General features: G+C 38.4%; 1 protein-coding gene across 1 annotated transcript in view; it reads left to right on the forward strand.

Moving 5' to 3' along the window:
* Adamts6 (ADAM metallopeptidase with thrombospondin type 1 motif 6) overlaps positions 1 to 15841 on the forward strand; it is a 202128-nt gene that overhangs the window by 180527 nt on the left and 5760 nt on the right. The window contains exons 22-23 of the mRNA XM_042690837.1: positions 6361 to 6537; positions 9107 to 9263. Of these exons, the coding sequence (XP_042546771.1) occupies positions 6361 to 6537; positions 9107 to 9263 (334 nt within the window). The remainder of the gene's footprint in view (positions 1 to 6360; positions 6538 to 9106; positions 9264 to 15841) is intronic.

A 15841-nucleotide genomic window follows, 5' to 3' on the forward strand; every position in this document is an offset into this window, starting at 1 on the left:
TAGAAATTTTTACCTTTCAATGAAATGAGGCATTTGATGGCCTTTCTTTTTTTTTGATAGGGGTCAAATGGCCAGCATCACCACTTCACATTTGGAATGTCATTACTAAGTAAAATAAAGGTTGCTTGAACATAAGTGCACCATTATGGCAAGTCAATTTTCTGCCTAAGATGGCTACGAAGTGACTGAGAGGGAATGTAGCATATATATTGTGGACAGGCTGGACAAAGATGATTCATGTTCCAGGCAGGACTGCAGGAGATTTCAGCACACTACTCAGAATGGTGTGCAATTTAAAACATGAATTACCTATTTTTGAAATTTTCCATTCAATATTTCCAGACCACAAAAGTGTGGAAAGCAAAACCACAGAAAAAAAATGGAGAACTACTGTCGTTTTTACCCATTCCCTCTTTTGAGCTCTTATTTCGTGGATTTGGAGGTATAATTTTTCCAAACAATGTCTTGCCTGGGTGGAAGATGTCATTAATTAGTTTTGCATGTAGCTACACAATGTCCTGCAGATGGCTTGTGTCTTCGACACTTGTGTTTCCAAGCTTTCTTCGAACAGGAAGCTACCATCTGGACTTGTCTATGCTCCCCAGTCTTTATTCTCTTCACCTGCAAACAGGTCTGATGACAATGCTTATACATAGGGTTTCTGTGAGGATTAAGTAGATCATTACATACAAAGATTTAGAACATTGCATGATACTTAAGATATATTGGTGCTACTCTATTATTATTAATCATCATCATCATCATCATCAGTCTTACTTGTTCTGTTTGGATTTGGTTTTCTTGAGACCTCTCAGACACATCTGAATGAATTGTCTGTCTGTATTGTCTGTGTTCCTTAATTGTAAGCAGAGCTTGGCATATCCTCTTAGTATAGACTGCTTGAGGTTATTACATTCTTACAATAATAGCAGAAACTCCTTGCTACTGGAAAAAAGATATTACAATAAGCAAAATGCATATGTCTCAGCCTTTACTATACATTCAGATAATTTTAAAATATGAATGGAGCAAGGAAAGTGCTAGAAGTACTTTATTTTTACATTCTTTGCTTCCAAATTAGATGCTAATTATGATTTCCAAATCAAGACCTAGCTTCCTGCCTATTTACAGAAAATATGAAGGGGCATTCTATCCTTTATATTTCACCTTGATTTGATTTTTATAGTAATTAGCAAACTCATATTTATGTATTCTTATGCATTTTTTCTGTAAGAATAAAGAGCAGTCTGGGATAGTGATTATAATAACAGAGGAATGGATAATGGGTAGGTCCTGAAGAATGAATCACAAGGTTAAGTTAGAAGGTTAGTAGGACTTAGTTCTAGCTCTGTTATTTGCTGTTTACCCTTCATTAAGTCAGTTAACCTTTCCTCATTTATAATAATTCTCAAATACTTGTTTAATAAAATCTTTGAACATATTTTGTAAACTATGAAGCCTTAATGGAGTGTAAAGTAGTAGATTCCTTAGTGTTACTATTATTCAAGGTGATATACTGCACTCAGAGGGTAGCAGAAATCCCCTAATGCTTTGTTGGGATAATAGAAGAGATTTGATTTTAAATTAAAAGATAAAGAGGGCAAAAATCAAGAGATTTGAATAAAGACTTTGTTTATTCTACAGCAGTTATTACATATGTGAAGTATAAAGTTATAGGGTTGCTGTGGGGATTAAATTCAGCAATATAAGCAAGGACTTATATCCAGGAAATAGAGTTATTACTATTATTATTAGAAGTATTAGAAATATTTAGTTGGGGCTGGGAAGTTGGCTCAGTGGTAGAGTGCTTGCCTTGCATGCATGAGGCCCTGGGTTCGATTCCTCAGCACCACATAAGCAAAAAGAAAAAAGCCGAAAGTGACACTGTGGCTCAAGTGGTAGAGCGCTAGCCTTGAGCTGAAGAGCTGAGGGACAGCGTCCAGGCCCAGAGTTCAGGCCCACGAACAGACCTCCACCCCCCCAAAAAAATTTAGTATCTAGTCAGACACCCATGACTCATCTGAACATAAATCATCCATAGACATGTAATATTTACAATTTTCTACCAATCATTTAGTATTTTGCTTTAAAAATACAATAATTGCCATCTCACAGGCATTTTAGCATCATATTTAGCATATAGTGTTTGTTCAACAGTAGTTCATAGTGAGCCAAGCTCCAATGGCTTATACTTGTAATCCTAGTTACTCAGAAGTCTGAGATCTGAGGATCACAGTTCAAAGCCAGCCTACGCAGGAAAGTCTGTGAGACTCTTCTGTCCAATTACCAAAAAAGCTGTAAGTGGTAGTCAAGTGGTAGAACACTAGCTTTGAGCCAAAAGAACCTCAGAGACAGTGCCTAGACCCCCAATTCAAGCCCCAGGACTGGCACCAAAAAAAAAAAAAAAGCTAGTAGAATAGTGGGGTGTGTGTGTGGGGGGGTGGTTATCAGTCATTGTAGCTCCAGAAGCAGCAGCATTGTTAGCTTGTGCCTGGCATTGGGATAGCACTAAAGACTACTACAAATATTTAGCATGGCAAAGATATAGAGAAATTAATCTGAAGAGGTTAAGTAGAACCTTGCACATTCAAAGAGTTTAAAATTTATCTTCAAAGCAATAGTAAACCATTAAGGATTTTTTGAAGTTAAAAGGCAATATTAACAGACTCGTGCTTTACAAAATTTCCTCTGATGTTCAGAAAGTGGATTGGAGTGAGGCAAGAGCAAAACAAAAAACCAGGAGAGCTATTAGGAAGTAGTTGCAAAATTTCATATGGGAAATAATATTTGTCTGAAGTAAGTTTAGTGGCAGTGGAGCTGGAGAGAAATCAACAGATGTACAAGAGACTTCTAAGACAGATTAATAATACGAGAGACTATTATCTAGGTCGAATGAGGTGGCAGCAAGATTGAAGGGTATTATTGGCTGTGAAAAGGATTTCTCTCTTGATCTAAACTCCCCAACTTTTGCTTCTTCTAAATCTGCCTTGGAAAAAAAATGATGTGCTATCATCCTTTAAAATTAGTTCCAATGAAACTTACGAAGCTGGAGGAAATACATTCTGTTACTACATTCATTGTATAGAACCCTTGATTTGTACCTGGAAAAAATCAATATTATTCTTTCTATTACATATACCAAGCTCAAGGATGACCCTTACTAACACCATCACTTAAAGATGTGTACAGGGGCTGGGAATATAGCTCAGTGGTAGAGCATAATGCAAGCAAGGTCCTAGCACTGCAAAAAATAAATAATGTATACAGTATTTATTAAGACATCGCCATTCAGTAAATCAAAACGTCATCTTTTGGGATAAAGAATAACATAAATTTATTAAGTGCTTATTCAAAGCCCTCAGCCAGAATGTGTGATCAGATGAAAAGCGGGACCAGAAACAGAAGTAGAGTAATTTTCAGGTTATACTGTGGTAGAGATGAGAAAGATATGTAAATAAGTAATTATGAAACAAACTAGTGGTGATTAGGCACACAAGAATTTATATGTTCTGCATACGCCTTTATGGTGTGTAACATTAGTGTACGGTCCGTTTATGTCCTAAATAAAACTATGAATTCATTGAAGTTAGAAACGAACTACCTGCGTTTTATGTCTCCAGTTTTGTATACTTCCTGAATGAAACACATGGAAACAGTGAGGCTAGGCCCTCCCTTGAATAAGAGGAAGGACATATTTTAAGGAAGACCCTAGACATTTTGGAAAGCTGGAGAGTTTCAGTCCTTCAATCAGCCACCTCCGTTAAAGAGGTGGCTTAGAAATATGTAGAGATGAGGTTAATGATAACATTTATGACATGAGAAGAAACATCTATTCCTCAGTTGGAAAAGTAGACAGACCCTATTCTAAAGAACAGTCAAGTTCATTAGGTTTGTAATTGGTGGATAAGGAAAAGTGGAGCCTGCCTGCCTGCATGCCTGCCTGCCTGTTTCCCTCTCTCCCTCCCTCCCTCCCTCCCTCCTTCCTTCACTCCCTCCCACTCTCCCTTCCTTCCCTCCTTCTTTCCTTTCTTCCTTCCTTCCTTCTTTGTGCAATACCTGTATATTCTTAGGTACCACACAATAAGAATAGTTGCATCACAAAGACAAGTCCTTGTGGTCTACTAATAACCAAAAAAATCCTTTAAGAAAGCTACACCAACCATATAAGATGATGCTAAGTGAAATGAACCCCAACATAGGGACACAAGAGGTTTTTATCTTTCTTGCTGTTTTTAATATATTTATAATAATTTATAATATATATTATATATTTATAATATATTTATAATGTATTTATCATGCGATTTAAAAAAAAATTTTGTTTCTTTTGTATGTTCTTCCCCCATGGTATAACCCCTGTTTTCACTGTATTTGATTCTCGTGCCCTGCATCTTGTTTATACACTTTTCTAATTTGGGGATGGGAAGGGAAATAACAAAATGCTGAAATAAGAATACAGGTTGACCCATTGTAACAATGAGATGTACAAGACACTATGTGGAAAACGAACTTCACAGTTTGGGGTGAGGGGAGGGAGGAGTTGGGGAGGCAGGGAGGGAAGGGATGGTAGCAGAAAAACAAAGGAGGGGGTAACAATGCTCCATAGGAAATGTACTCCTTACCTTACTCATGTAACTGTAACCTCTGTACAGTATCTTTGCAATAAAAAATATACTCTAAAAAAAAAAAAGCAAAAGGAAGAAAACTACACCAGCAAGTAGGAAACCAAGAATTCCACATTCCAAAATTGAAGGAGCATTTAATTACAGCTGAATAAAACCCAGGATAAGGAGGAATGAGGAATAAGCCTATCCCTAGTAAAAGAAGAAAATAAATTAGCCAGGAGAAGCAAATACTGAGCCAGACACCAGTGGCTCAGACCTGTAATCCTAGCTACTCAGGAGGCTGAGATCTGATTATAACTATTTGAAGCCAGCCCAGGCAGGAAAATCTATGAGAGTCTTATCTCCAATTAACTTCCCAGAAAATGCCACATGTGATGCTGTGGTTCAAGTGGTAGAGTGCTAGCCTTGATCAAAACAGAAGCTCAGAAGCTTTTGACCTTTTCTGCTTATCCTAGACTTATACTAGTTATTGCAAATAAGGGAAACCATGGGAACTATGTTTCTTTGGGCCTGGCTTACTTCACTTAATAGAATTTTTTCCAAGTCTTTCTATTTCCTAACAAATGGGGCGATGTCATTCTTTCTCATGGAGGTATAGAATTCCACTCTCTCTCTATACCACATTTTCTTGATCCATTCATCTACTGAGGGGCATCTGGGTTGGTTCCATATCTTAGCTATGGTAAATAATGCTGCAATAAACATAGTTGTGCTAGTGGCTTTAGTATGCCCTTGTTTGTGATCATTTGGGTAAATGCCCGAAAGTGGAATTGCTTGGTCATAGGGGAGCTCTATGTGGAGTCTTCTGAGGAACTTCCATACTGCTTTCCAAAGTGGTTCAACAAGTTTACACTCCCACCAACAATGAAGTAGGTCACATCTCTTCCAGCATCTGTTATTAGATTTCTTGATTATAGCCATTCTAACTGGGGTGACATTTTTCTAATTTGGGGAGGGTAAGGGAAATAACAAAATGCTGGAATAAGGATACAGGCTGACCCATTGTAACAATGAGATGTACAAGACACTATGTTGAAAACCAACTTTACAAGGGGAGGAGAGGTGGGGGGAGTTGGGGAGGGAAGGGATGGTAAGGGGAAAACAAAGGAAGAGGCAACAATGCTTGATAGGAAATGTACTCATTACCTTACTCATGTAACTGTAACCCCTCTGTACACTACACTATTTTTACAATAAAAAACATAATTTTAAAAAAAAGAAGAAAAAGAAGCTCAGAAACAGCACCCAGGCTGCACTCGGCCCTGGATTAGAGAGAGGGAGAGAGAGAGAGAGAGAGAGAAAGGAAGGAAGGAAGGGAGGAAGGAAGGAAGGAAGGAAGGAAGGAAGGAAGGAAAAAGAGAGAGAAAGAAGAAAGGAAGGAAGGAAGGAAAAAGAGAGAGAAAGAAGAAAGGAAGGAAGGAAGGAAGGAAAAAGAGAGAGAGAAAGAAGAAAGGAAGGAAGGAAGGAAGGAAAAAGAAAGAAAAGAAAGGAAGGAGGGAGGAAGGAAGGAAGGAGAGAGAGAAGCAAACACTGACGTCAGCTCTTTGACACTTTAAGGGAAAGATCAAACCACTTCTGTTTTAAAGCTTTTAAAGAATTTCTTACCTAAGGGTTTTTGCCTAGAATTTAGGTGTACATATATTGTTTGCACGTGCACATTTACTTCTTGAAAGAATTCCCTCAAAGTTTTGCCTTTACAATGCTGTTACTCATTCGTACTTGTTTTTATTTCCAGTGCACACCAAAATGTGGCCCAGGATTCAAGCATCGGATTGTTCTGTGCAAGAGCAGTGACCTTTCCAAGACCTTCCCAGCGGCCCAATGTCCCGATGAAAGCAAACCTCCTGTTCGGATCCGCTGCAGCCTGGGCCGCTGCCCGCCTCCTCGCTGGGTGACAGGGGACTGGGGCCAGGTGAGGCGGCTGGATTGAGGGTTGCTGTTGAACCAGAGGCTCCTGAGGTTTTGTCTTTGCAAGGGTTTGAGAGACGAGGCACCGTTCACACTGGGAAGTCTGTCACAGCACATTGAGTCGTGTTCCCCCACACCTATGTACATCTCTTTCTTTTCTTCTTGAGACAGTCTCACTAGCCCAGCTGGCCTTGAACACCCACATTTCCTGCCTCCACACACATGTGCCATGGCGTGCCACACACATCCCTTTTTTTTTTCTTGATCGGTCGTGGGGCTTGAACTCTGGGCCTGGGCACTGCCCCTCAGCTTTTCAGCTCAAGGCTAGCACTCTACCACTTGAGCCACAGCGCCACTTCCGGTTTCCTGCCCGGGCTGACTTGGAACCATGAGCCTCAGAACCCAGACTCCTGAGTAGCTAGGAATACAGACACACATCCCACTTTTAATTACACTTTCTGCCCTACCGTTTTAAGTTAAAATTAGAATAGACAATAGACCCAGTCAGTGGAGATTTGAAGAAACACCAAAGCTTTGGATTCTAATTCAAGAACAAATGAACACCAATGTCTTAATTTTCCCACATGCAAAAAAAAGAAAAGTTCTTTCTAACCTCATAGAGAAGTTTGGGCAGTTGTAGGTTCAAAATATGTTTGACAATCTTAGAAAATATTATTAATACACTTCAAATGTTTTTTTCCTCTGGTGGATGATGTGTATTTTTTTATATTGAACTCATTTTTATTTTATGTTCCAGTTCCTAGTTTTCTTTCTCATGTACTGTTGTGTTAACTTGATATTAGCTATCTAAAACCCCATTAAACAGGTTGGTTCTCATCACAAAAAGAATGACAAACTTTGTGAAATAGTGCCTTTATTAAATAGCTAGACTGATTGTTACAGTTGCTCAAATTAGCCATTATATAGTATCTGTATATACACTTCATAATGTTAACTTTTTCACAATAAACAGTCATATCTCTTCATTTAAAATTAAAAATTGGCATGTTTGAAGCACAAAGGAAAATTCAGTGTTGTTTTTCTAAATGCCAAAGAAGGTATCTGTTAAATTACACTTTAAAAATAATACAAAAGCAGCTATGTTGAGCAAGCTTGTAGTCTCAATACTTGGGAAATGGAGGCAAAAGGATCATGAGTTCAAAACAAGCCTCTGCTACATAGTAAGATCCTGTCTTAATGATGACGATTATAACTACAATATCATAGAAAGGAAATTTATAGCCAGCCAATATCCTGTGGTATTATAATTTGCCTATCATTAGTCGTTTTCTAATTTTCAAGACTCAACCTATAACAGTATGATTTTGTTTACCTGCCATTACATGTTAAAAATGGCATTTCAAAGCTAGGATTTAGCTTAGTGGTATAATGATCACTTAGCATGCATGAAGCCCTGGGTTTGGGTCCATAGAAGTAGATAGTAAATTTTTGGCCAAAATCCACTATTACTGTAGCATGGCCACAATTCAACATTTTTGGAGTATAGCACTGTGTGTGTATATATGTGTGTGTGTGTATATATATATACACACATACATACATACATATTTCTTTTATTGAGAAAAGGCAAAGATTTTTAGCGCCTATTGAGGTAAGTAAACATACTTCCTCTGTGCCAAGTTCTATGAAGATGTATTACCAACTCTGGAGAAGTAGTTCATTTCATTTCCAAAATTTTCAAATGGAATACACTTGATAAAAATAAATGTTTCCCATAGAAGCCTCAGTTTCATACTGCATTGTGATAATATACACTTTTATACATTTTAGAGTGTGTTTGTCATTCTGTAAAAGAAAGCATATGAATATCTTTGCAAATCTGGTGATTGCTCTGAGTTATTGCAAACAAATGCAATAAGGCTTCTATATACCTTGTAAATACACCATCCTGTCTTTGTGCTGGTAAGCTCCTTATCCTTTTGATCACAGACCTCACAGGTTTTTGAGTGGCAGGCCCAAGAAACAGATCTAGCTCCATTCTTCAATCTAGGTAACTGAGTGGTCCCAGCTACACCCAGCCACTCAGTAACTTCAGTCCTGAAGTGACGGAATCCCTGAGCAGATGAACAAGGAAAGGGAAACATGCTAACTGGTTAATAGCTGATCACCTCTCAGGTTTGGGACCTACGATACCTTAGAAAAATTACAGTGCTTATTCAAGCTTTTTAAAAACGATCCCTTAGCAGGCTCCTTACCAATCACCACTACTATGTTAGTAATGATTTGATAGACCACCAGGTTATTTACCTATAAACCTAAAATAAATAGGGATCAAAAGTAATAACCCAGCTCTAGACTCTCTCTGTATTCTACTTCATCACTGGGATTTTCTCACTCTTCTCCCACTACATTTCATCAATGTTGCATGGAATTGTTGGAGAGATAGCTCAAGAAACCAGCATCTCTTGAACTTTGGCTTCCAGTAATATGATTTTTTAAATGAATTTTGTAGTAGAATAGATGATCCCTTAATGATGATCCACCTGTGGGCTTTAGAGTACTGTACTAAGAATTGTTGAAATTGGAATTTTTTTCTCTGTCTTTGAATGCAGTGTTCTGCTCAGTGTGGCCTTGGACAACAAATGCGTACTGTGCAGTGCCTCTCCTATACTGGACAAGCATCTAGTGACTGTCCAGACACTGTTCGGCCTCCATCCATGCAGCAGTGTGAAAGCAAATGTGACAGTACACCCATCTCCAGTACTGAAGGTAAGGTGCCTGTGGAAAGAGGCCTGTGGTCTCTCATGATGCCTCTGCTGTTCCTAGGAATCCATAGTTAGCATATAGTTTGTATAAAGAGTGGTGAAAGCTGTGTATGCCCTGGACTAATATCAGGAGACCTAAGTTTAATGCTGACTCTTGGAATTCTTTAGCCTTGCTAAGTCACTTAACTTCTCAAGAGGTAAGTCTACCAATCTATAAAGTGAGAGATTAGAGTGGGTAGCCCCTAAGGTCATGGCCGAGTTAGAATGTTTTTTAAGTAAAACTCTGTTATGGGAAAGTGCTGTGTAATGAGCCACTCTTAAAAGTAAAAATATTCTTTTGATGAGATAATAAATCTCTACCATTATGAAGATTCAGCTCACAATTATTATGCATAATGAAAGCATGTATGTAAAGATAGTTGTGGTATAAATGCTCATTGTAGAAAGTGAAAATAATTATGTAGCTTTTAATTAACAGAATGACAGTGCTCTAACACATCTCTTTTTCTTAGATATTGGAAATTCCTTCCACTAATGGCAGAGTTAGCCAAATTATGAATTTTCTTATCTTTTACTTAAATAAAAGTGCTTTATTCATTAGTAAGTGTTTCAAAAATGTCTTGAATTCTACTATACAAAGCACTATATCAGAAATAAGAATTAAAAAGTCAAGTGCTATTCATGAAATGGAGATCGGGAGAATCTCAATTTGAAGTCAGCCCAGGAACAAAGTTAGCAAAATCCATCCTAACAAACAAGCTGGGCATGGTGGTACACATCTGTAACCCTCCTGCTATGGGAGAGGCATAAGTAGGAAGACTGTGACACAAGCTTGGGCAAAAAGTTTGAAACTCGGGGCTGGGAAGGTGGCTCAGTGGTAGAGCACTTGCCTTGCATGCTCCAGGCCCTGGGTTTGATTCCTCAGCACCACATGAGCAAGAAGGAAAAAAAAGTTTGAAACTCTCCTTTAAAACTAAAGAAATAAAAAGGAGTGAGAGATATGGTTTAAGTTGACAATATCTGCCCAACAAGCATGAAGACATAAATTCCAACTCTTAGAAATCCCATCCCCCCATACACCCTACACAAAAACTTAAAAGCTGTTAAGAATCTGGAGGTATGTATGGCATGGTGAATGGGGTTCAGACAATATTTTCACATAAAATAGAGCTGTGATCAAATCAGGTGCATGAACAACATATAAAATAACACATTCAAATTAACTAAGTAACCCATTATGGGGTTCTGCTTGAAAATAAATGTCAGAAACAGAGTTCCTGATAGGAAATATACTCATTTACCTTACTCATGTAACTGTAACCCCTCTGTACAGTATTTTTACAGTAAAAAATATACAAAAAGGAAAAAAAACAGAGTTCTTGTGGCTCATACTTATAATGCTCGCTACTCAGGAGACTGAGATCTGTAGATTCTAGTTCAAAGCCAGTGTGGACAGATTTGGGAGACTTTAATTTCAGTTAACCAGCAAAAAGCCAGAAATAGAGATATTGTTCAAGTGATAACCATTAGCAAAAAAGCCAACCCAAATAGCTCAAGGCCCTGAGGTTAAATCCTAATGCCAGTCAAACAAACCAACCCACAAAAACTGCCATGTCAAAGCAAATATCTGGTTTGACAGGACACAGAGTCCTTGCCTCTTTTCCAATGGTCCAATTTTTACATATTGAGGCCACAATACAATTACTTTTATTATAAATTTTTCTATTTTCAAAACAGTATAACCTTATTTACATTAATTGAAAATCAAAACTTTGTAAGTTCTCTGACTACTTATTTTTTGTCTTTATGAGACATTCTAGAAAAGGCTTGAGAAGAGCCCAGCATCCATAATGACTAGAAGTAGTTTGCCTAGAAAAATTGTCTCTTAAGCCGGGTGACAGTGGCTCACACCTGTCATCCTAGCTACTCAGGAGGCTGAGGTCAAGATTCAAAGCCAGCTTGAGCAGAAAAGTCTGTGAGACTCTTATCTCCAATTAACCACCAGAAAACCAGAAGTAGCCTTGTGGCTCTAGAGCACTAGCTTGAGCTGAAATGAGCTCAGGGACAGCACCCAGGCCCAGAGTTCAAGCCCCATGACAAGGAAAGAAAGAAAGAAAGAGAGAGAGAGAGAGAGAGAGAGAGAGAGAGAGAGAGAGAAAGAGAGAGAGAGAAAGAAAGAAAGAAAGAAAGAGAAAGAAAGAGAGAGAGAAAGAAAGAAGAAAGAGAAAGAAAGAAGAAAGGGAGAGAAAGAAAGAAGAAAGAGAGAGAGAGGGAGGGAGGGAAAGAAAAGAAATTGTCTCTTAAATAATCTAAGTAAAAATCTCTCCCTTTCATGAAGCTATGGCAAATAACTGATCCATTGTAAGTTATTAGCCAGTCCGTTTCTTTCATAATGTCAAGGTACAAAAGTTCAGTGGGAGGGAAAAATGTAACTATCAGGTTATTCTATTAGACCCTTTATATTATCCATCTTACTTGTGTGACATACATAAATATACCTCCCTGTATGTGTATGTATGCTTAATATGCTGACAACAATCTTTTGAGAGTTATTACTGATAAAGAAACCCAAGCACAGAGAGGAAGGGTTACTTGTGCAAATTAACAAGGCTAGGAAATAGTAGGAAAGAATTTGAACTCAGATTTGACAGAGCCAAACATATATGTTCCACTAGATTTACATATACTTTTTAGTTGTTTTGTTTTGCTTTTTATAATAGAGGTTCTCAAAATGTAGCCCAGGTTTGCCTTGAATGTGGTGATCCTCCTGTGCCCGCCCCCCCCCCCCCCCGCTAGTATACAGGTGTGCACCACCATACCAGACATTTGGCAAAAAATGCTATGTCTCTGTATTTTGTCATACCTGATGATCATTTTTCTTAAACCAAAGTCCTAAGGAAACTAGAACAATGGATATAATTTTGAAACATCTTTCAAACTTGATAGGTCTAGCCTAAAAAATATATCTTTTTAGGAAAGGTTTATATCATTTTTACTTGAAAAATAATAAATTATTTCTATAGATGCTATTATTATCATTGTTTAAAGTAGGAAGTAGGAGGCTTTAGTCTAGGAATACAGCTTAGTGATAGAGCAATGCTTACCTAACTTATGCAAGGTCCTGGGTTCAGTTACTCAGCAGCAAAAAACAACAAAATAGATAGATAGAATTCAAGGGAGAGAGAGAAATAGAGAGACAGAGAGAGGGAGACAGAGAGAGAGAGAGAGAGAGAGAGAGAGAGAGAGAGAGAGAGAGAGAGAGAGAGAGAGAGAGTTGTGACAGTTAAAGAGAATGAGGAAGAGAAATAGGGTATCAAGAAGCCAAAATAGTGGAAGGGAAATAGGAAAAGGAAAAAGGGAGATATAATTTACTATATTCAACATCTGCTTTAGTTTTCTATTTCTGAAAGCTGTCAGCAAAAGGCTAAAACGTAAGCATGATCTTGACAGCTTAACAGACTGCCACACCATTGCTGCTGAAGTTGAATTATTGTCACACACAGACTGCCACTGATGAGGGTAACACACCATTGCTGCTGAGGTTGAATTATTGTCACACTGCATTTGAAACAATGTGCAAAATTTCTAAAGTATGTACGGCAGCTAGGACTAGCCTACTAAAGCTCACGTGAAACTATCCAAAAATGCCATTTTTGTATTGTGCATGCAGTTTCAAGTTTCCTTGTAGTTTATATGGTGAGTCTTTTCCACTTCTTGACAGCACAAGACACTGGGTCATCTCATATTTATTGTTGTCAGTTAATGATTCAAGGTGTTCCATGAGCTGGTAACCCACCCAGGACAGGTGTCTTCCTAGCCTCTGATGTCTGATGGTGGCTTTTGATGGATCTGAGTCTCCCCCAACAAAGAACTTGGGAAAGCCTTCGAGGCTTCACAGGTCTCATGCTGAGATCACTGGAACAAAATAGCTACTGCATTTAGATTTTAGTGTGGAACCTGAGATATTAAAAATCAGTAAGAAAAACAATAAAGACCATTTGAATGCTGATTTCTAGGAGGTAGGGAAAGTCAGTTTTTAATTTTTTATGTACCACTTCAAAGAGCTCATAATCTACTTAAGAGTTCAGGTTCACATTCCTGGCTGTCTGGACTTGGGTTGCAGTATGCCACATGGAGGTGGAGGGTGGGTGGCATCCAGGGAATTGAACTGGGCAAAAACAAAATGGGAAAGCAAAGAGAGAAAGGATTCATCCATGGTAATATGAAATCAGAATGGAGTTTGCTAGCTAGTATCACCTAGCATCAAGATAAAAGGAAGTTGGTGCACTGCTCTAATATTAGTGAATAATGTCCCAGGTGAGACTTGTTATTTCTTCCTTGGCTAGGATGTATAAAATGTATAAAATGCCAATGGCTCAAGAGCAACCTTATCAATAAGAGCTCACAGAGGACACCTCCCCAATCTTAACTCCTATACAGGAATGCATCCTGCTCATCTCTGTCTTTCCATTGCTTACCACGCTCTCCATTTCTATGGGTAGTCTATCAGAAACATGTCTGTGTTGTACTTGTTTATTTTTTTTAATCCAAAAGAAATGCCTTAGGCTTAATTCCTAACTCTGCTTACTATGTTTGTCTGAATATCATAAGCAGCTTTTAGGCACAGAGAATCTATGGTACTGTTCTACAAAGACAGGTACTGAAGTGTCCACTGTGGCCATGGACAAATCTGTGTGTGGGTGTCTGCATGCACTCCAGTGATTTAGTTGGCAAGCCTTAGAGTGGTTGATGAACTAAATGCTAAAGTACTCCATTGGAGGAGTTTGTCTAGTCACCAGGGCAAATTAAGACTTTAAAGTCAGAATGAATTTGAATTCCACTGCATCCTAAATGTGTAAGGCTTTTGAAAGCATATCTTTTAGATCAGTGTTTTTGAAAGACTAATGTAAAGCACCTGGGGGGGCGGGGAGAATCCCATTGCACATCAATGATATATAGATTCACGTGCTACCTATGAAAAAGGTTGTGTGATTTTATCATTCAACTCTACTAAAGCCTGGTTTGCCAATAAGATCTGCTCCAATGTGGGTGTGGCAAGTTATTTACAATCCTAATAGTGATCTAGCTCACTTCAAGGGACACAGGGACTGGCTTTAGGTACTTGATGTGTTTCTAAGAATTTTGACATACTTGGTGAATTGATTTTTTCCTACTAGAATTCCTTGGTCTTGGGTACAGTGTGTGTGTGTGTGTGTGTGGGTGTGGGTGTGTGTGTGTGTGTGTGTGTGTGTGTGTGTGTGTGTGTGTAATAGGAATGGAATAAAGTATAAAAGCAGAGACTTGTTAGGCCCACAGAATGTGTCCTAGAAACCATATAATAATAATAAGCCAGACACTTATGGCTCATGCCTGTAATTTTAGCTACTTAGGAGGCTGAGATCTGAGGACTGTGGTTCAAAGCCAGTCTGGGCAAGACAGTCCAGTTCATGAAAATCTTATCTCCAAAATACTACTTAGAAAAGGCCAGAAGTGGTGCTGTAGCTGGCTCAAGTGGTAGAGCACTAAGCCCTGAGCAAAAAAAGCTCAGAGGCAGGGCCCTAGGCCCTGAGTTCAGGCCCTGGGACCAGGAAAAAGAAAAGAAGGAAGGAAAGAAAGAAGGAAGGAAGGAAGGGAGGGAGGGAGGGAGGGAGAGAGGGAGAGAGAGAGAGAGAGAGAGAGAGAGAGAGAGAGAAGGAAAGAGAAAGAAGGAAAGAAAGGAAGAGAAAAAAGAAACCATATAATAAGGACCTCTTCCCCATCCAGTATCCTTACAAGAGGGTCTTGCCATTCTCCTCCCAGGAGAGTAGTTAGCTGGTATAGCCAGGATATCCTGCTCATAGTGGAACAGAAAACTCAGACTCTTTCCTCTGAAAATCTATGACACTTATGGCTCAGTTTCCATGATCTTAAAGTATAAGAAAAGGACTTGGGATGTAGGGCAGTGATAGAATGTTTGCATAGCATGAGATAAATATGACAGTAAAGATCAAAACTTTTAAGGCAGATGAATTTATAGAAAATATTTTTTTCAATCTTCCCTGGAAGATCATGAGTTTGAGGCCAACCTAGGTTACATAGTGAGATCATGTCTCAATTAGAAGAGGGAGGAGGAGAGAAGAAGGGGTAAATAGATAGGGAGAAGAGGAGGAAGGAGAGGAGAAGGAAGAGACCTAAGGGATTTATTGAATAGATCTATTAGTATTTATTTGTGGATAAAAATACTACTTGGGTGTAGAGAAAAATTTAAGTATTACCCAGAAATCAATGTCAATTTATGATCATTCATATATTAAGACACAACATTTAATTACTGTTTTGATTTTAGTGGGAAAAAATCTGATTTACATACAATTTTCCCTGAGTTTTATTTCATTTTATTTTTACAAAAGTTAGCTGTATTATATATTGGCTCAAGAGTAGAAGACAAAAAATTATTTCATAATTGTAATGAGTTTTGAGAATGAGGAAGACCAGTGAAAGGATAAGTTTTGTAATTAAGTCCCCTCAACTACATCATCATTATGTCAGCAAGTCAATCCAAGCCTAGAACAAAGCAGTCCTCTCTAGCTAAGCTAAAACTGA

Source organism: Dipodomys spectabilis, unplaced genomic scaffold (assembly GCF_019054845.1).
Source record: "Dipodomys spectabilis isolate Male_0828 unplaced genomic scaffold, ASM1905484v1 ptg000140l, whole genome shotgun sequence".
NCBI lineage: Eukaryota > Metazoa > Chordata > Mammalia > Rodentia > Heteromyidae > Dipodomys > Dipodomys spectabilis.